Below are 20,738 nucleotides of genomic sequence, written 5' to 3'. Positions count from 1 at the left end.
GCACAGGGTACTGATATTGGGCCTATAGCATGCTTGGATAAAAGGTTACCAAGTTTGTTCAAACGGATGACCTTGACCTACTTCAAGGTCATATGGGTCAAATAGGCTAAAATCTTCAAATAACTTTTTTAACTCACCTGGTCCGAGTCAATTTGGCTCTATTAATATAAACGACTTCTTCTCTGAAACCAAGCAAAGGATATCGCTCCTATTTGCCTGGTAGCATCACTATAGGGTGAGGATTAAAAATTGTACAAATGGTTTGGCTGACACCCTGGGGGCCTGAGGGGCGGGGCCAAAATGGGTCAATATACCTATATTAATATTAATGACTTCTTCTCTGAAACCAAGCAATTGATATCGCTCATATTTGCCTGGTAGCATCACTATAGGATGGGGATTCAAAATTGTACAAATGATGGGGCTGACCCCCTGGGGGCCTGATGGGCGGGGCCAAATAAGGTCAATTGGGCTATATTGATATAAACAACTTCTTCTCTGAAAGCGAGCAATGGATATTGCTCATATTTGTCTGGTAGCATCACTATAGGGTGGGGATTCAAAATTGTACAAATGGTGAGGCTGACCCCAAGGGGGCCTGAGGGGTGGGGCCAAGAGGGGTCAATTTAGCTAAATTGATATGAACAACTTTTCTTCTGAAACCAAGCAATTGATATTGCTCATATTTGACTGTGAGCATCACTATGGGGTGGGGATTCAAAATTGTACAAATGGTGAGGCTGACCCCAAGGGGGCCTGAGGGGTGGGGCCAAGAGGGGTCAATTTGGCAGATTTGACATAAACAACTTTTTCTCTGAAACAAATGATGGGGCCCACCCCCTTGGGGCTGAGGGGCGGGGCCAAAAGGGGTCAATTTAGTTAAATTGATATAAACAACTTCTCTGAACCTAATCAATGGATATCACTCACATTTGTATGGTAGCATGGTCATGGGGTTGGGATTCAAAATTGTACAAATTTTAGGGTTGACCCCACCAAGGGGCTGAGGGTGGGGCCGAAAGGGGTCAATTTGGCTAAATTGATAGGAACAACTTCTTCTCTGAAACAGCTCATATTTGACTGGTAGCATTCTTTTTGGTAAGGATTCAAAATTTTATAAAGGAAGGAACTGACCTCCCGGGTACAGAGGGCGGGGTCAAAAGGGGTCAATTGGTTTAAACAACTTCTTTTCTGAAACTAAACAATGGATATATATCACTCACATTTGTGTGGTATCATCCCTAAGGGGTTGCGCCAAAAGTCAATTTCATTTCATGAATTAATGCATTTTTTGGCATACCTCACATACCCATATAAAATGCCTATGATATATTGACATAGCAATACCAGTGACAAACATATTTAATATCATTCTTGTTTCATATATCATGAAATCCAGGTGAGCGATACAGGCCCTCTGGGCCTCTTGTCTAAATAACCAACTGGCCCAGAGACCTGATATTGGTCAAGTAGCATGCTTGGATGAAGGGCTACCAAGGTTGGTCAAATAAATAGCCTTGACCTTCATTTAAGGTCACATAGGTCAAATAAGCTAAAATATTTAAACAACTTCTTCTCAATAACCAAGAGGCTGAGGGACTTGGATATTAGGTCTGTAGCATGCTGGGGTTAAGGGCTCCCAAGTTTGTTCAAATGGATAACCTTGACCTTCATTCAAGGTCACAAGGGTCATATAGGCTAAAATCTTCAAACATTTTCTCCTCAATACCCAAGAGGCCCAGGGATTTGATATTAGGCCTGAAGCATGCTGAGGTGAAGGGCTACCAAGTAAAATTAATAACTTCGACCTACAGTAAAGGTCACAGGGGTCAAATAGGTTTAGATCTTTAAACAATGATTTCTCGATAGCCAAGAGACTCCAAACCTGATATTAAATCAATAGTATGAAATGAATAAACCTAGCCTATTCTGATATCTGAATAAAGTGGTAATCAGCATAGTATCTGCAGAAATCTCCTAGATTAACTACAAAGTTGTTGTAGAGCCAGGTGAGCGATGCAGGCCCATTGGGCCTCTTGTTGTTACAGAAGCGGTTTCACAATTGGGGAATGTGGTTATGTCACAGAAGAGGTTTCACCATAGGGGAATGTGGTTATGTCACAGAAGAGGTTTCACCATAGGGGAATGCGTTTTTTTTACAGTTACAGAAGAGGTTTCGTTATAGAGGAATGTTTTTTTCACAGTTACAGTCTAGATGAGGTTTCATTATAGAGGAATGTTTTTTTCATAGTTACAGATGAGGTTTCATTATAGAGGAATGTTTCTTTTTACAGTTACAGAAAAGGTTTCACAGAATATTTGCAATGAAAGATACAATACATAAAGTCTGTGGAGTAGAGCATAGACGAGAAATGATTGGTAAGTTCTGTAATGCATGGTTTTTCTCTTTCACATGTTTGATTCTATCACATTAATCAAAGTCAAAGAAACATTGACAGAAGGACATGTGTCAAAGAGACATTGACAGAAGGACATGTGTCAAAGAGTCATGGACAGACAGACAGATGTCAAAGAGTCATGGACAGACAGACAGATGTCAAAGGGACATTAACAGGACAGGTGTCATTGAGAAATTAACAAAAGGACAGATGTCAAAGTGAAATTGACAGAAGAACAAATGTCAAAGAGATAATGACAGGACAGATGTCAAAAAAACATTGACAGAAAGACAGGTGTCAAAGAGACACTGACAGAAAGATAGATGTCAAAGAGACAGTGACAGAAGGACAGGTGTCAAAGAGACACTGACAGAAAGATAGATGTCAAAGAGACACTGACAGAAGGACAGGTGTCAAAGAGACACTGACAGAAGGACAGGTGTCAAAGAGACATTGACAGAAAGACAGATGTCAAAGAGACATTGACAGAAAGACAGATGTCAAAGAGACACTGACAGAAGGACAGGTGTCAAAGAGACATTGACAGAAAGATAGGTGTCAAAGAGACATTGACAGAAAGACAGATGTCAAAGAGACACTGACAGGAAGACAGATGTCAAAGAGACACTGACAGAAGGACAGGTGTCAAAGAGACACTGACAGAAAGACAGATGTCAAAGAGACACTAACAAAAAGACTGATGTCAAAGAGACACTGACAAAAAGACTGATGTCAAAGAGACACTGACAAAAAGACTGATGTCAAAGAGTAGTCATGGACAGATGGATAGGTGTCAAAGAGTAGTCATGGACAGATGGACAGGTGTCAAAGAGATGTCAACAGAAGGACAGGTGTCAATGAGATATCAAGAAAAGGACAGATGTCAAAGAGGCATTGACAGAAGAACTGGTGTTAAATAGACATTAATAGAAAGACAGATGTCAAAGAGATGTTAACAGAAAGACAGATGTCAAAGTGACATGGACAGACGAACAGGTGTCAACGTGACATTAGTGAATAAAACAAAGCACATGCCACACACAGTGTCAAAGATAAGACAAGAAAATAAAGGATGATTGACCTCATTACTGTATCATGTTGTTTAAAGAAAAATCTCTACATACAATGTGTCTCACTTTAGGTAATTTTCTGATTTGTCGTTCAGCTGAGCATTTTGTCCAATAGGACTGTTGTATTATTGGTTAGCCACAAAGATGGCTGCATTTTAAACCACATGTTTTCTGTTGAAATCTACAGAAAGAGCTCAACTATGGTATTTATTAAATTTCACACAAGCAAATCTATTACAGTCATAATTAATAAAAGGTTACAGTAGAATTTCATGGAGTACAAATTATCAAGTCCTCACAATATTGGACACAAACTTTTTAGTGCAATAGAAAGAACAGAATCAATTTAATGATTGAGATTTAACACATTATACATGTATGTAGATATATGATGGCTACTTTGATATGTCTGTTTCAGTTGCTAACATGACTTTACAGATTAGAGCAACCATTCACCACCTACAAAACTTTCCAAGGGTATGTTTCCTTTTTTCTTCATTGGAAAACTATTGTCTTTGAATATGACTTGATTTGTTCTTCTGAGTTTTATATTAGGGTACCTACATTAAGAGATATATGTATACACATAAGTATGCAATTTCTAACATATTAAGTATGGTTGATAATGAAGAACAGAATATTTTGATATATATAGATTCTCTTGATTGACTTGTGTTGATGTAGACCATGCAGTAAGTCCGACATTGAACCTTGGTGCCAGTATACATTGATATCCTAACTATGACAACAGTGTATGTTGAGCTGTGAAGAGCACAAAACAACTATACAGCTATGTGTGTCCTTACACAAACCAAGGATGCGAATTGGTGTTAAAATGAAGCAATGGAGTAAGTTTGTGTATATAAGCTGTAAACTGGCAGGAAAGCAACATTTTATTTTTTATTAGCTCACCTGGACCAAAGGTCCGGTGAGCTTATGTCATGGCGCGTCGTCCGTCTGTCAACATTTGTTTCAAATCGCTACTAGTCAAAAAGTTCTTATTGGATTTTTACCAAATTCAGTCACAAACATCCTTGGGGGAAGGGGAACAGATTTTGCATAAATGGTGACTCTGACCCCTGAGGGGCCAAAGGGGCGGGGCCAAATAGGGGAAATAGAGGTAAATCCTTTAAATCGCTACTAGTCATAAAGTTATGAATGGATTTGAACCCAATTTGGTCAGAAGCATCCTTGGGGGAAGGGGAACAGATTTTGAATAAATGGTGACTCTGACCCCCAGGGGCCAAATGGGTGGGGTCCAAAAGGGGAAATAGAGGTAATTCCTTTAAATCGCTACTTGTCATAAAGTTATGAATGGATTTGAACTCAATTTCGGTCAGAAACATCCTTTGGGAAAGGGGAACAGATTTTGCATAAATGGTGACTCTGACCCCCAAAGGGCCAAAGGGACGGGGCCCAACAAGGGAAATAAATGTAATTCATCTAAATTTCCACTAGTCATAAAGTAATGAATGCATGTTCTAAAAACAAGTCATGAGGTCTTTCAGACCTTAGAGAGTCTGAACTTCATAAATCTTTAAAGCAGTTGGGACCCCCACACTATAACCATATATAGCATTGGTTGAGATTTACAAATAAAACGAATTGAACATGAACATTATTTTGACATTTGGCCTAATCCAACCAGGTGAGCGATACAGGTCCCATGGGCCTCTTGTTTGTCAAAGAATAGCTTAGCTTTCCTCTGGTCAAGAGAAGTACAAAGAGCAATAACCTGTCGGATATTGTATCTCTGTGTCAAAACAAAGTTGTAATGACTGCTGAATTGTTGAAATGTTCGGAGGCAGCCAATTAATTTGTGCTGTAGTAAATGGCATTATAAGGTGTCGAGAATGATTCATGCAGTCCCCTTAAAGGTACCAACCTGGTAGTGTCTATCACCAACCTGTACAATCTAAATGATCATGGTTGATATTTAAAACCATAGTCAGTGTTGTATACAGTAAAACCATAGTCATTGTTATATACAGTAAAACCATAGTCAGTGTTATATACAGTAAAACCATTGTCAGTGTTGTATACAGTAAAACCATAGTCAGTGTTGTATACAGTAAAACCATAGTCAGTGTTATATAAGGTAAAACCATAGTCAGTGTTATATACAGTAAAACCAGTCAGTGTTATATACAGTAAAACCATAGTCATTGTTATATACAGTAAAACCATAGTCAGTGTTGTATACAGTAAAACCATAGTCAGTGTTATATACAGTAAAACCAGTGTTATATACAATAAAACCATAGTCAGTGTTGTATACAGTAAAACCATAGTCAGTGTTATATACAGTAAAACCAGTGTTATATACAATAAAACCATAGTCAGTGTTGTATACAGTAAAACCATAGTCAGTGTTATATACAGTAAAACCATAGTCAGTGTTATATACAGTAAAACCAGTGTTGTATACAGTAAAACCATAGTAAGTGTTGTATACAGTAAAACCATAGTCAGTGTTGTATACAGTAAAACCATAGTCAGTGTTGTATACAGTAAAACCATAGTCAATGTTATATACAGTAAAACCAGTGTTGTATACAGTAAAACCATAGTCAGTGTTGTATACAGTAAAACCAGTGTTGTATACAGTAAAACCATAGTCAGTGTTATATACAGTAAAACCATAGTCAGTGTTGTATACAGTAAAACCATAGTCAGTGTTGTATACAGTAAAACCATAGTCAGTGTTGTATACAGTAAAACCATAGTCAGTGTTGTATACAGTAAAACCATAGTCAGTGTTATATACAGTAAAACCATAGTCAGTGTTGTATACAGTAAAACCATAGTCAGTGTTGTATACAGTAAAACCATAGTCAGTGTTGTATACAGTAAAACTATAGTCAGTGTTATATACAGTAAAACCATAGTCAGTGTTGTATACAGTAAAACCATAGTCAATGTTATATACAGTAAAACCAGTGTTGTATACAGTAAAACCATAGTCAGTGTTGTATACAGTAAAACCAGTGTTGTATACAGTAAAACCATAGTCAGTGTTATATACAGTAAAACCATAGTCAGTGTTGTATACAGTAAAACCATAGTCAGTGTTGTATACAGTAAAACCATAGTCAGTGTTATATACAGTAAAACCAGTGTTATATACAATAAAACCATAGTCAGTGTTATATACAGTAAAGCCATAGTCAGTGTTGTATACAGAAAAAAACTATAGTCATTGTTGTATATAGTAAAACCATTGTCAGTGTTTATATACAGTAAAACCATGGTCAGTGTTATATACAGTAAAACCATAGTCAGTGTTATATACAGTAAAACCATAGTCAGTGTTGTATACAGTAAAACCATAGTCATTGTTGTATACAGTAAAACCATAGTCAGTGTTGTATACAGAAAAAAACTATAGTCATTGTTGTATATAGTAAAACCATTGTCAGTGTTTATATACAGTAAAACCATAGTCAGTGTTGTATACAGTAAAACCATAGTCAGTGTTATATACAGTAAAACCATAGTCAGTGTTATATACAGTAAAACCATAGTCAGTGTTGTATACAGTAAAACCATAGTCAGTGTTATATACAGTAAAACCATAGTTAGTGTTATATACAGTAAAACCATACTCAGTGTTGTATATAGTAAAACCATAGTCAGTGTTATATACAGTAAAACCATAGTCAGTGTTGTATACAGTAAAACCATAGTCAGTGTTGTATACAGTAAAACCATAGTCAGTGTTATATACAGTAAAACCATAGTCAGTGTTGTATACAGTAAAACTATAGTGTTATATACAGTAAAACCATAGTCAGTGTTGTATACAGTAAAACCATAGTCAGTGTTATATAAGGTAAAACCATAGTCAGTGTTATATACAGTAAAACCAGTCAGTGTTATATACAGTAAAACCATAGTCATTGTTATATACAGTAAAACCATAGTCAGTGTTGTATACAGTAACACCATAGTCAGTGTTATATACAGTAAAACCAGTGTTATATACAATAAAACCATAGTCAGTGTTGTATACAGTAAAACCATAGTCAGTGTTATATACAGTAAAACCAGTGTTATATACAATAAAACCATAGTCAGTGTTGTATACAGTAAAACCATAGTCAGTGTTATATACAGTAAAACCATAGTCAGTGTTATATACAGTAAAACCAGTGTTGTATACAGTAAAACCATAGTAAGTGTTGTATACAGTAAAACCATAGTCAGTGTTGTATACAGTAAAACCATAGTCAGTGTTGTATACAGTAAAACCATAGTCAGTGTTGTATACAGTAAAACCAGTGTTGTATACAGTAAAACCATAGTCAGTGTTATATACAGTAAAACCATAGTCAGTGTTGTATACAGTAAAACCATAGTCAGTGTTGTATACAGTAAAACCATAGTCAGTGTTGTATACAGTAAAACCATAGTCAGTGTTGTATACAGTAAAACCATAGTCAGTGTTATATACAGTAAAACCATAGTCAGTGTTGTATACAGTAAAACCATAGTCAGTGTTGTATACAGTAAAACCATAGTCAGTGTTGTATACAGTAAAACTATAGTCAGTGTTATATACAGTAAAACCATAGTCAGTGTTGTATACAGTAAAACCATAGTCAATGTTATATACAGTAAAACCAGTGTTGTATACAGTAAAACCATAGTCAGTGTTGTATACAGTAAAACCAGTGTTGTATACAGTAAAACCATAGTCAGTGTTATATACAGTAAAACCATAGTCAGTGTTGTATACAGTAAAACCATAGTCAGTGTTGTATACAGTAAAACCATAGTCAGTGTTATATACAGTAAAACCAGTGTTATATACAATAAAACCATAGTCAGTGTTATATACAGTAAAGCCATAGTCAGTGTTGTATACAGAAAAAAACTATAGTCATTGTTGTATATAGTAAAACCATTGTCAGTGTTTATATACAGTAAAACCATGGTCAGTGTTATATACAGTAAAACCATAGTCAGTGTTATATACAGTAAAACCATAGTCAGTGTTGTATACAGTAAAACCATAGTCATTGTTGTATACAGTAAAACCATAGTCAGTGTTGTATACAGAAAAAAACTATAGTCATTGTTGTATATAGTAAAACCATTGTCAGTGTTTATATACAGTAAAACCTTAGTCAGTGTTGTATACAGTAAAACCATAGTCAGTGTTATATACAGTAAAACCATAGTCAGTGTTATATACAGTAAAACCATAGTCAGTGTTGTATACAGTAAAACCATAGTCAGTGTTATATACAGTAAAACCATAGTTAGTGTTATATACAGTAAAACCATAGTCAGTGTTGTATACAGTAAAACCATAGTCAGTGTTGTATACAGTAAAACCATAGTCAGTGTTATATACAGTAAAACCATAGTCAGTGTTGTATACAGTAAAACTATAGTGTTATATACAGTAAAACCATAGTCAGTGTTGTATACAGTAAAACCATAGTCAGTGTTATATAAGGTAAAACCATAGTCAGTGTTATATACAGTAAAACCAGTCAGTGTTATATACAGTAAAACCATAGTCATTGTTATATACAGTAAAACCATAGTCAGTGTTGTATACAGTAAAACCATAGTCAGTGTTATATACAGTAAAACCAGTGTTATATACAATAAAACCATAGTCAGTGTTGTATACAGTAAAACCATAGTCAGTGTTATATACAGTAAAACCAGTGTTATATACAATAAAACCATAGTCAGTGTTGTATACAGTAAAACCATAGTCAGTGTTATATACAGTAAAACCATAGTCAGTGTTATATACAGTAAAACCAGTGTTGTATACAGTAAAACCATAGTAAGTGTTGTATACAGTAAAACCATAGTCAGTGTTGTATACAGTAAAACCATAGTCAGTGTTGTATACAGTAAAACCATAGTCAATGTTATATACAGTAAAACCAGTGTTGTATACAGTAAAACCATAGTCAGTGTTGTATACAGTAAAACCAGTGTTGTATACAGTAAAACCATAGTCAGTGTTATATACAGTAAAACCATAGTCAGTGTTGTATACAGTAAAACCATAGTCAGTGTTGTATACAGTAAAACCATAGTCAGTGTTGTATACAGTAAAACCATAGTCAGTGTTGTATACAGTAAAACCATAGTCAGTGTTATATACAGTAAAACCATAGTCAGTGTTGTATACAGTAAAACCATAGTCAGTGTTGTATACAGTAAAACCATAGTCAGTGTTGTATACAGTAAAACTATAGTCAGTGTTATATACAGTAAAACCATAGTCAGTGTTGTATACAGTAAAACCATAGTCAATGTTATATACAGTAAAACCAGTGTTGTATACAGTAAAACCATAGTCAGTGTTGTATACAGTAAAACCAGTGTTGTATACAGTAAAACCATAGTCAGTGTTATATACAGTAAAACCATAGTCAGTGTTGTATACAGTAAAACCATAGTCAGTGTTGTATACAGTAAAACCATAGTCAGTGTTATATACAGTAAAACCAGTGTTATATACAATAAAACCATAGTCAGTGTTATATACAGTAAAGCCATAGTCAGTGTTGTATACAGAAAAAAACTATAGTCATTGTTGTATATAGTAAAACCATTGTCAGTGTTTATATACAGTAAAACCATGGTCAGTGTTATATACAGTAAAACCATAGTCAGTGTTATATACAGTAAAACCATAGTCAGTGTTGTATACAGTAAAACCATAGTCATTGTTGTATACAGTAAAACCATAGTCAGTGTTGTATACAGAAAAAAACTATAGTCATTGTTGTATATAGTAAAACCATTGTCAGTGTTTATATACAGTAAAACCTTAGTCAGTGTTGTATACAGTAAAACCATAGTCAGTGTTATATACAGTAAAACCATAGTCAGTGTTATATACAGTAAAACCATAGTCAGTGTTGTATACAGTAAAACCATAGTCAGTGTTATATACAGTAAAACCATAGTTAGTGTTATATACAGTAAAACCATACTCAGTGTTGTATATAGTAAAACCATAGTCAGTGTTATATACAGTAAAACCATAGTCAGTGTTGTATACAGTAAAACCATAGTCAGTGTTATATACAGTAAAACCATAGTCAGTGTTGTATATAGTAAAACCATAGTCAATGTTATATACAGTAAAACTATAGTCAGTGTTATATACAGTAAAACCATAGTCAGTGTTATATACAGTAAAACCATAGTCAGTGTTGTATAAGTAAAACTATAGTCAGTGTTATATACAGTAAAACCATAGTCAGTGTTGTATACAGTAAAACCAAAGTGTTATATACAGTAAAACCATAGTCAGTGTTATATACAGTAAAACCATAGTCAGTGTTGTATATAGTAAAACTATAGTCAGTGTTATATACAGTAAAACCATAGTCAGTGTTATATACAGTAAAACCATAGTCAGTGTTGTATATAGTAAAACCATAGTCAGTGTTGTATACAGTAAAACCATAGTCATTGTTGTATACAGTAAAACCATAGTAAGTGTTGTATACAGTAAAACCATAGTCAGTGTTATATACAGTTAAAACCATAGTCATTGTTATATACAGTAAAATCATAGTCAGTGTTGTATACAGTAAAACTATAGTCAGTGTTATATACAGTACAACCATAGTCAGTGTTATATATAGTAAAACCATAGTCAGTGTTATATATAGTAAAACCATAGTCAGTATTATATACAGTAAAACCATAGTCAGTGTTATATACAGTAAAACCATCGTCAGTATTTTATACAGTAAAACCATAGTCAGTATTATATACCGTAAAACCATAGTGTTATATACAGTAAAACCATAGTCATTGTTGTATACAGTAAAACCATAGTCATTGTTGTATACAGTAAAACCATAGTCATTGTTATATACAGTAAAACCATAGTCAGTGTTGTATACAGTAAAACCATAGTCAGTGTTGTATACGGTAAAACCATAGTCAGTGTTATATACAGTAAAACCATAGTCAGTGTTGTATACGGTAAAACCATAGTCAGTGTTATATACAGTAAAACCATAGTGTTATATACAGTAAAACTATAGTCAGTGTTGTATACAGTAAAACTATAGTCATTGTTGTATACAGTAAAACCATAGTCAGTGTTATATACAGTAAAACCATAGTCAGTGTTGTATACAGTAAAACCATAGTTAGTGTTGTATACAGTAAAACCATAGTCAGTGTTATATACAGTAAAACCATAGTCAGTGTTATATACAGTAAAACCATAGTCAGTGTTATATACAGTAAAACCATAGTCAGTGTTGTATACAGTAAAACCATAGTCAATGTTATATACAGTAAAACCATAGTCAGTGTTGTATACAGTAAAACCATAGTCAGTGTTGTATACAGTAAAACCATAGTCAGTGTTATATACAGTAAAACCATAGTCAGTGTTATATACAGTAAAACCATAGTCAGTGTTGTATACAGTAAAACCATAGTCAGTGTTATATACAGTAAACCCATAGTCAGTGTTATATACAGTAAAACCTTAGTCAGTGTTATATACAGTAAAACCATAGTCAGTGTTATATTCAGTAAAACCATAGTCAGTGTTGTATACAGTAAAACCATAGTCAGTGTTGTATACAGTAAAACCAGTGTTGTATACAGTAAAACCATAGTCAGTGTTGTATACAGTAAAACCATAGTCAGTGTTGTATATAGTAAAACTATAGTGTTATATACAGTAAAACCATAGTATGATATTTTGTTTACTAAATAGTTGTTTGTACACAACATTTAAAAACCCCGTCACAGTCTTCATGTTAGTAAATATCTATTTCTAACCTTGCGCCTTTGATCACGTGATGTTCTTGACCAATGGAAATACGTCAGGGGATAGCGCCACCTGCATTCATTTTCAAGCAGCGTGATTATTTGTAGCAGCAGTGTTTTATTCATCATTATTTTCTCCTATTGTTTACTTTCGTCGCAACAACTCCTATTGACTTTTGAACTTACGAGTGTTTTGCCTGGAGTTGTCGTCTCCTACGACAGTAGTACACACCAATAACGGTATTTACACGTGTGTTGTGTTTGTTTACATTTTTATCGACGTGTGTCGAGGACATTTCCTTTAGTTTACATTGACGAATGTCATTCGTCATCGAGCTGTGTTTTTCCTATTTGGATCCTAACAGTCTTTATGCAACCACAATGTGTTTTCTTTGCTATCGGGATCTAACTTTGTGTGTGACTTATTCGTGCTAGTGGAAATCGAAAGACATCAGTTTGTAAACCGTCTCGGGTCATCTAACATGGCGGCCAAGCAGGTCAGGAACGCGTCACTACCAGCAGCTTGGTGCGCGATCCCAGGATTCCGTGCGGGATTCAAGATGGCAGCGCCCATGTCTTGTCAAACACTGTAGGGCATTGCATCGTCTTCTTTGGCATTTACGGTTAATTTTGTAGGGGTAATTATCTGATTTAAGGAAAAATAATTAAGGAACTACACGTACAACATTATTAGTCTAGATTTCCATCTCGCGATATTACGACATGCAGTGTACTCGGAACTAACCGAACAACTTAACTAGTCGGAATTTCAATCTCCCGACGATTACGACATGCAGACTCCTCGGATAATCAACGAACAACTTTGATAACTACATACAGACGACTCGGAAACTCACCGAACTACATTATGCGTTTCCATCTCCCGATGATAGCGACATGCAGATAAAGTGGAAATCGTAGCATCAGCTTACTATGCTTCCAACTCAGTTGTCTTGGACTTTTCAGCGGTGAGATTACTCATCAATCTGTCTATTTTGACTTGTTGTACCTGACCAGACTTTGGTTACAGCGTGGATATCAGAGGAGCATTCTCGATACTTGTTACTCTAGTAAACATTTATATCTTCGCGTTCACACCTTCTATCTGTATCTAGCGTTACTGTTTTCTATGTACTTGTCACAGATATTTCTAAATAATTGGTTTACGGCATAGCTGTCACACCTTTTATCTGTATCTAGCATTATTGTTTTCCTTGTACTTGTCACAGATTCTTGTTTATACTTGTGCGGAATATATTATGCAACTGTTAAGGAGAGCTTTGTCATAGATATATATAGAGATGATGTTTCTTCCTCACTTTATTTAGTCTGTTACTAGATTGTTATTATCATGTACTAGGTTTAATTAGTTATCAGTCAGATCAAGCCTCTTCTATTACGAGTCAAGTCACTCATCTCATGAGTAATCACAACTTAAAGTCTAGGATCTTCTCAGCAGCCATAAGAAGTGAAGTTTTTCCTTACAATAGCCACCAACCTATGCCATGTTTTATTTGTTTATTTTGTGGGTAATCAGGTCATGTCTTCAACCACAATCAAGTCACTCTTCTCTTGAGTTGTCATAACTCGAAGTCAAGGGTCTTCTCAGCTGTGTCTGCGAGTCAAGTTTCTTCTCACGAGTCACTGAGACTCAGAGCCAAGGGTCTTCTCAGTAGCACTTAGGAGTCAAGTTTGTCATGCCACCAGCTACTACTTCGCTGTGTTTTGATTCGTTAGTTTATGCAGTCATGTCATCGCTTCTCCAATCATGAGTCAAAACTCTTCTCATGAGTAATCACAACTCAAGAGTCAAGGGTTTTCTCAGCTGTGTCTGCGAGTCAAGTCTCTTCTCATGAGTCACTGCGACTCAAAGTATGTAGTCTTCTCAGTAGCACTTATTCAAGAGTGTCCCGCACTAGCTACCTACTACTTCGCTGTGTTTTGATTCGTTAGCTTACGTAGTCAGGTCTTGCTTCTCCAATCATGAGTCAAAACTCTTCTCATGAGTAATCACACTCAGAGTCAAAACTCTTCTCAGCTGTGTCTGCGAGTCAAGTCTCTTCTCACGAGTCACTGAGACTCAGAGCCAAGGGTCGTCTCAGTAGCACTTAGGAGTCAAGTTTGTCATGCCACCAGCTACTACTTCGCTGTGTTTTGATTCGTTAGTTTATGCAGTCATGTCATCGCTTCTCCAATCATGAGTCAAAACTCTTCTCATGAGTAATCACAACTCAAGAGTCAAGGGTTTTCTCAGCTGTGTCTGCGAGTCAAGTCTCTTCTCATGAGTCACTGCGACTCAAGTATGTAGTCTTCTCAGTAGCACTTAGTCAAGAGTGTCCCGCACTAGCTACCTACTACTTCGCTGTGTTTTGATTCGTTAGCTTACGTAGTCAGGTCTTTGCTTCTCCAATCATGAGTCAAAACTCTTCTCATGAGTAATCACACTCAGAATCAAAACTCTTCTCAGCTGTGTCTGCGAGTCAAGTCTCTTCTCACGAGTCACTGAGCCTCAGAGCCAAGGGTCTTCTCAGTAGCACTTAGGAGTCAAGTTTGTCATGCCACCAGCTACTACTTCGCTGTGTTTTGATTCGTTAGTTTATGCAGTCATGTCATCGCTTCTCCAATCATGAGTCAAAACTCTTCTCATGAGTAATCACAACTCAAGAGTCAAGGGTCTTCTCAGCTGTGTCTGCGAGTCAAGTCTCTTCTCATGAGTCACTGCGACTCTGAGCCAAGGGTATTCTCAGTAGCACATAGGAGTCAAGTTTGTCACTACAGGGGTACTAGAGTCAAGTCGCTTCTCTATGGCTCAGTAGGGTCAAGCTTCTTCTCTAGTAGGACCTTTCAGTATGAATGATTTAGAGTCAAGTTGCTTCTCTGCTGTCAAGTAGAGTCAAGCTTCTTCTCTAAGTCAGGCATTTTAGAGTCAAGTTGCTTCTCTGCTGTCAAGTAGAGTCAAGCTTCTTCTCTAAGTCAAGCATTTTAGAGTCAAGTTGCTTCTCTGCTGTCAAGTAGAGTCAAGCTTCTTCTCTAAGTCAGGCATTTTAGAGTCAAGTTGCTTCTCTGCGGTTCAGTAGAGTCAAGCTCCTTCTATAAGTTTCGAGTACTCCATTTTCTTTCTTCACCGTGAAATACCTGGAGTCAAGTTGCTTCTCTGGAGTTCATCAGAGCCAAGTTTCTTCTCTGGGTGTTTCTCCAAATACTCAAGTCTTGTTAATTTAAGTTAGCTGTTTAAGCCCTGTACACCATTCAGTATCCTTATTGTATTTCTGCTGTTCAGTAGAGTCAAGCCCCTTCTTTAGTTTTGAGTACTCAATTCTTTCTTCACTGTGAAATACCTGGAGTCAAGCTGCTTCTCTGGAGTCCGACAGAGTCAAGTCTCTTCTCTGGGTGTTTCTCGGAATACTCACATCTTGTTTATTTAAGTTAGCTGTATAAGCCCTGTACTACATTCAGTATCCTTATTGCATTAAGTACTTATAACTTTAATCGTATCTCCTTTTATGCATCGTAATCAGTTTGAGTGTTGGCAGGTTCATTATAACTACCTGTTCTGTGTATGTAAGTTCCTTAGTCTTGGCAACCAGTTTGTTGACTTTCTTAGGACATCTGCAACCCTTTCTTTGTCTATTATTAGTAGATATAGTTGACATACGGAGCTTGTTATCCTCTTACATCTTCAGGGTGCGTTCCCAGTACCTAATTATCATCCTTAACACTTTATCATTGGCACTGTTTCCTTAATTAGACCTCCATCAGAAGGATGTAGTTCTTGCATCTGTCTCATTCACAGACGCAGAATCTAGTGCTCCTTTAAATACTATCTCACTTTATAGTATTAGGTATGTTTTTCCTCTCTTTTTCAGCTTTATTCCATACGTGATATAACCTTTCAATCATTTGAACTCTTGTCATTACTTGGTTTATCTGCAAGCTTTATACCAGTTACTGTGCCACTGACCACATTTAACTTCTTAATGTCTCATTTTAGAGCATATGATAATTATGTGTGTATATATGTAATACGGTGCATTAATTTCTATAGGCAAATTTGTGCTTAGTTGTACTGATTATAATCAATAATTTTCTAGTTCATCATCGATTCACTTTATCTACATTCTTAAAAATATTACATTGTCATATCCTTCTTGCACATAATTTCTTTCTTGGGGGCTCTCATTCGGTTACTTTATTGTAACCTCTTCGATTTGGCTTTTAAATTCGGGGAATTTCTTGCCCCCAATTCATTATATCATATTTTGTGTATTTATTTCTTATGTAGATGATATGCTTGGGATCGCCCAAGCTCGGGGGTCGCCCCATCTGAAACAGTCTTAGCAGAACTGCCTGCTTTTTAGCTACCAACTGCTTACTCTGTGGCTTGAGGTCGCTCAAGCTAGGTTTCTCTCCTCTCTATTAGTCATAGCTAGCTAAGCTATGATCGCTCTAGCTTGGGGGTTGCATGCCCCTATAGTATAATTAGTATCTTAATTGTTTAGGTGTATCTTTTGAGTAGCGAGTAAAAATTTATTATGTAATATTGTTAGTTGATGTTATTTAGTTGTAAGAATGAGCAGCCCCTAAGAATGCCAAAACCTTTAGATAATATTTAATATGAGCCTGAACAAGTTTTTGGTTCCATTCAATAAATTTTTGACTTTCATACTGTTTTGGTGTGTTGTGTATAAAATGATATTTTGTTTACTAAATAGTTGTTTGTACACAACATTTAAAAACCCCGTCACAGTCTTCATGTTAGTAAATATCTATTTCTAACCTCGCGCCTTTGATCACGTGATGTTCTTGACCAATGGAAATACGTCAGGGGATAGCGCCACCTGCATTCATTTTCAAGCAGCGTGATTATTTGTAGCAGCAGTGTTTTATTCATCATCCACCATCCGCCCCACCTCCACCTTTGATAATTTGCAGTTTTCTTTACTGTGGTTTGTGTATAATTGTTTATATTATATTATAATTACCTTTTAATATTTATATACTGTTGTTTTGTTTTGATTGCCTGTACTTTTCATGTGTATATGTTGTTTTTATTATATGTGTTTACTTATAATATTTATATTTATTACATGTCTTTTTTACTTGTTTCGGGCTCATTTGTTTAGGGGTAAGTAAGGCCTCATGGTGAGACAACACCTGGCAAGCTGGTCTGAGCATTGGATAAACCTACCTCCCTGATTCAGGTTGGGGCAGCCGGCTCGCAGCACCTTTTTGTACATCTGTGTTGGTTAATTATAAGCTTTATTTTGTTACAATGCAAGCTGTCACATTTTTATTTTTATTTTGGGCTGCTCTTCTTAGTAAGGAATAGTTAGAGGATATCACTCACAGTAATGAATTTATCACGCCGTGATATTAGCGCTTTTAAATTCGGGGAATTTCTTGCCCCCAATTCATTATATCATATTTTGTGTATTTATTTCTTATGTAGATGATATGCTTGGGATCGCCCAAGCTCGGGGGTCGCCCCATCTGAAACAGTCTTAGCAGAACTGCCTGCTTTTTAGCTACCAACTGCTTACTCTGTGGCTTGAGGTCGCTCAAGCTAGGTTTCTCTCCTCTCTATTAGTCATAGCTAGCTAAGCTATGATCGCTCTAGCTTGGGGGTTGCATGCCCCTATAGTATAATTAGTATCTTAATTGTTTAGGTGTATCTTTTGAGTAGCGAGTAAAAATTTATTATGTAATATTGTTAGTTGATGTTATTTAGTTGTAAGAATGAGCAGCCCCTAAGAATGCCAAAACCTTTAGATAATATTTAATATGAGCCTGAACAAGTTTTTGGTTCCATTCAATAAATTTTTGACTTTCATACTGTTTTGGTGTGTTGTGTATAAACAGTGTTGTATACAGTAAAACCAGTGTTGTATACAGTAAAACCATAGTCAGTGTTGTATACAGTAAAACCATAGTCAGTGTTATATATAGTAAAACTATAGTGTTATATACAGTTAAACCATAGTCAGTGTTATATACAGTAAAACCATAGTCAGTGTTGTATATAGTAAAACCATAGTCAGTGTTGTATACAGTAAAACCATAGTCAGTGTTATATACAGTAAAACCATAGTCAGTGTTGTATACAGTAAAACCATAGTCAGTGTTGTATACAGTAAAACCATAGTCAGTGTTATATACAGTAAAACCATAGTCATTGTTGTATACAGTAAAACCATAGTCAGTGTTATATACAGTAAACCCATAGTCAGTGTTATATACAGTAAAACCTTAGTCAGTGTTGTATACAGTAAAACCATAGTCAGTGTTATATACAGTAAAACCATAGTCAGTGTTATATACAGTAAAACTATAGTCAGTGTTATATACAGTAAAACCATAGTCAGTGTTGTATACAGTAAAACCATGGTCAGTGTTGTATACAGTAAAACCATAGTCAGTGTTATATACAGTAAAACCATGGTCAGTGTTATATACAGTAAAACCATAGTCAGTGTTATATACAGTAAAACTATAGTCAGTGTTATATACAGTAAAACCATGGTCAGTGTTATATACAGTAAAACCATAGTCAGTGTTGTATACAGTAAAACTATAGTCAGTGTTATATACAGTAAAACCATGGTCAGTGTTATATACAGTAAAACTATAGTCATTGTTGTATACAGTAAAACCATAGTCAGTGTTATATACAGTAAAACCATAGTCAGTGTTATATACAGTAAAACCATAGTCATTGTTGTATACAGTAAAACCATAGTCAGTGTTATATACAGTAAACCCATAGTCAGTGTTATATACAGTAAAACCTTAGTCAGTGTTGTATACAGTAAAACCATAGTCAGTGTTATATACAGTAAACCCATAGTCAGTGTTATATACAGTAAAACCTTAGTCAGTGTTGTATACAGTAAAACCATAGTCAGTGTTATATACAGTAAAACCATAGTCAGTGTTGTATACAGTAAAACCATAGTCAGTGTTATATACAGTAAAACCATAGTCAGTGTTATATACAGTAAAACCATAGTAAGTGTTGTATACAGTAAAAGTATAGTCAGTGTTATATACAGTAAAACCATAGTGTTATATACAGTAAAACCATAGTCAGTATTATATACAGTAAAACCATAGTCAGTGTTATATACAGTAAAACCATAGTCTGTTTTATATACAGTAAAACCATAGTCAGTGTTATATACAGTAAAACCATAGTCTGTATTATATACAGTAAAACCATAGTCAGTGTTGTATACAGATACCTGTTGTTATAAATGTTTGTGTTTATTTTATGTACTAATAAGAAGCGTAGGCAAGTTTAGGTAGTACTTGATAAGATGCTATGTTGGAACATCAAAGGATAACACCAGGGTTATTTTCTTTTCTTATAGGATATGCAAGCCAAGAGATTTGTTGTGGAAAAAATTGCAAAAAGGAAACGGGAATTGAGACGACTGCGTTCAGAAGATTATGAAAGGTTTTTGTGGCTAATGAAGGAACTGGAAATCAAATATGTACCACCATCTATGTATAATTTTAAGGAGACAAAGTATGGCCGCAGAAAAAGATTGGCTAGAGAAGAGGCTTTCAAAATGAAGGCCCAAAAACTGGATGAACTGAAGGCAAGATTGGATGCAGAGAAAATACTATTTTTGGAAGAAAAGGCAAAAACAATGCAAGAAATTGAAAAGGATTTGACAAAGTTTGATATTAACAGGGAAGAATTGTTGAAAATGGTTGAAGTAAAAAGACGTTCTAAGCTTGGTCTAGATAAAATGTAAGCCTTGAATGAAAATAAAGACTAAGAAACTGTTTATAGAATATTCTTGTCGGAAGGAAAAATGTTGGTTAGAAGGTACAACTTTGGTTGGTACTTTGTTAGAAGGTAAAACTTTGGTTGGTTCTGTTAGAAGGTACAACTTTGGTTGGTTCTGTTAGAAGGTACAACTTTGGTTGGTACTTTGGTAAGAAGGTACAATTTTGGTGTGTACTTTGGTAAAAAGATATAACTTTGATGTGTACTTTGGTAAGAAGGTACAACTTTGATGGGTACTTTGGTAAGAAGGTACAATTTTGGTGAGTACTTTGGTAAAAAGATACAACTTTGATGTGTACTTTGGTAAGAAGGTACAACTTTGATGGGTACTTTGGTAAGAAGGTACAATTTTGGTGGGTACTTTGGTAAGAAGGTACAACTTTGGTGGATAATTTGGTAAAGAGGTACAATTTTGGTTGGTACTTTTGGTAAAAAGGTACAATTTTGGTGGATACTTTGGTAAAAAGGTACAACTTTGATGTGTACTTTGGTTAGAAGGTACAACTTTGGTGGGTACTTTGGTAAGAAGGTACAACTTTGATGTGTACTTTGGTTAGAAGGTACAACTTTGGTGGGTACTTTGGTAAAAAGGTACAATTTTGATGTGTACTTTGGTTAGAAGGTACAACTTTGATGTGTACTTTGGTTAGTAGGTACAGCTTTGGTGGGTACTTTGGTTAGAAGGTACAATTTTGA

At 35.5% G+C, this 20,738-nt stretch overlaps 1 protein-coding gene across 1 annotated transcript in view; it reads left to right on the top strand.

Moving 5' to 3' along the window:
• LOC117328177 overlaps positions 1-20,040 on the top strand; it is a 28,825-nt gene extending 8,785 nt beyond the window's left edge. The window contains exons 5-7 of the mRNA XM_033885588.1: positions 2,295-2,379; positions 3,888-3,946; positions 19,618-20,040. Of these exons, the coding sequence (XP_033741479.1) occupies positions 2,295-2,379; positions 3,888-3,946; positions 19,618-20,007 (534 nt within the window). The 3' untranslated portion in view covers positions 20,008-20,040. The remainder of the gene's footprint in view (positions 1-2,294; positions 2,380-3,887; positions 3,947-19,617) is intronic.
• Positions 20,041-20,738: the final 698 nt, after the last annotated feature.

This window comes from Pecten maximus, chromosome 5 (assembly GCF_902652985.1).
Source record: "Pecten maximus chromosome 5, xPecMax1.1, whole genome shotgun sequence".
Taxonomy (NCBI): Eukaryota; Metazoa; Mollusca; class Bivalvia; order Pectinida; family Pectinidae; genus Pecten; species Pecten maximus.
This window is presented reverse-complemented; position numbering and strand designations above follow the sequence as displayed.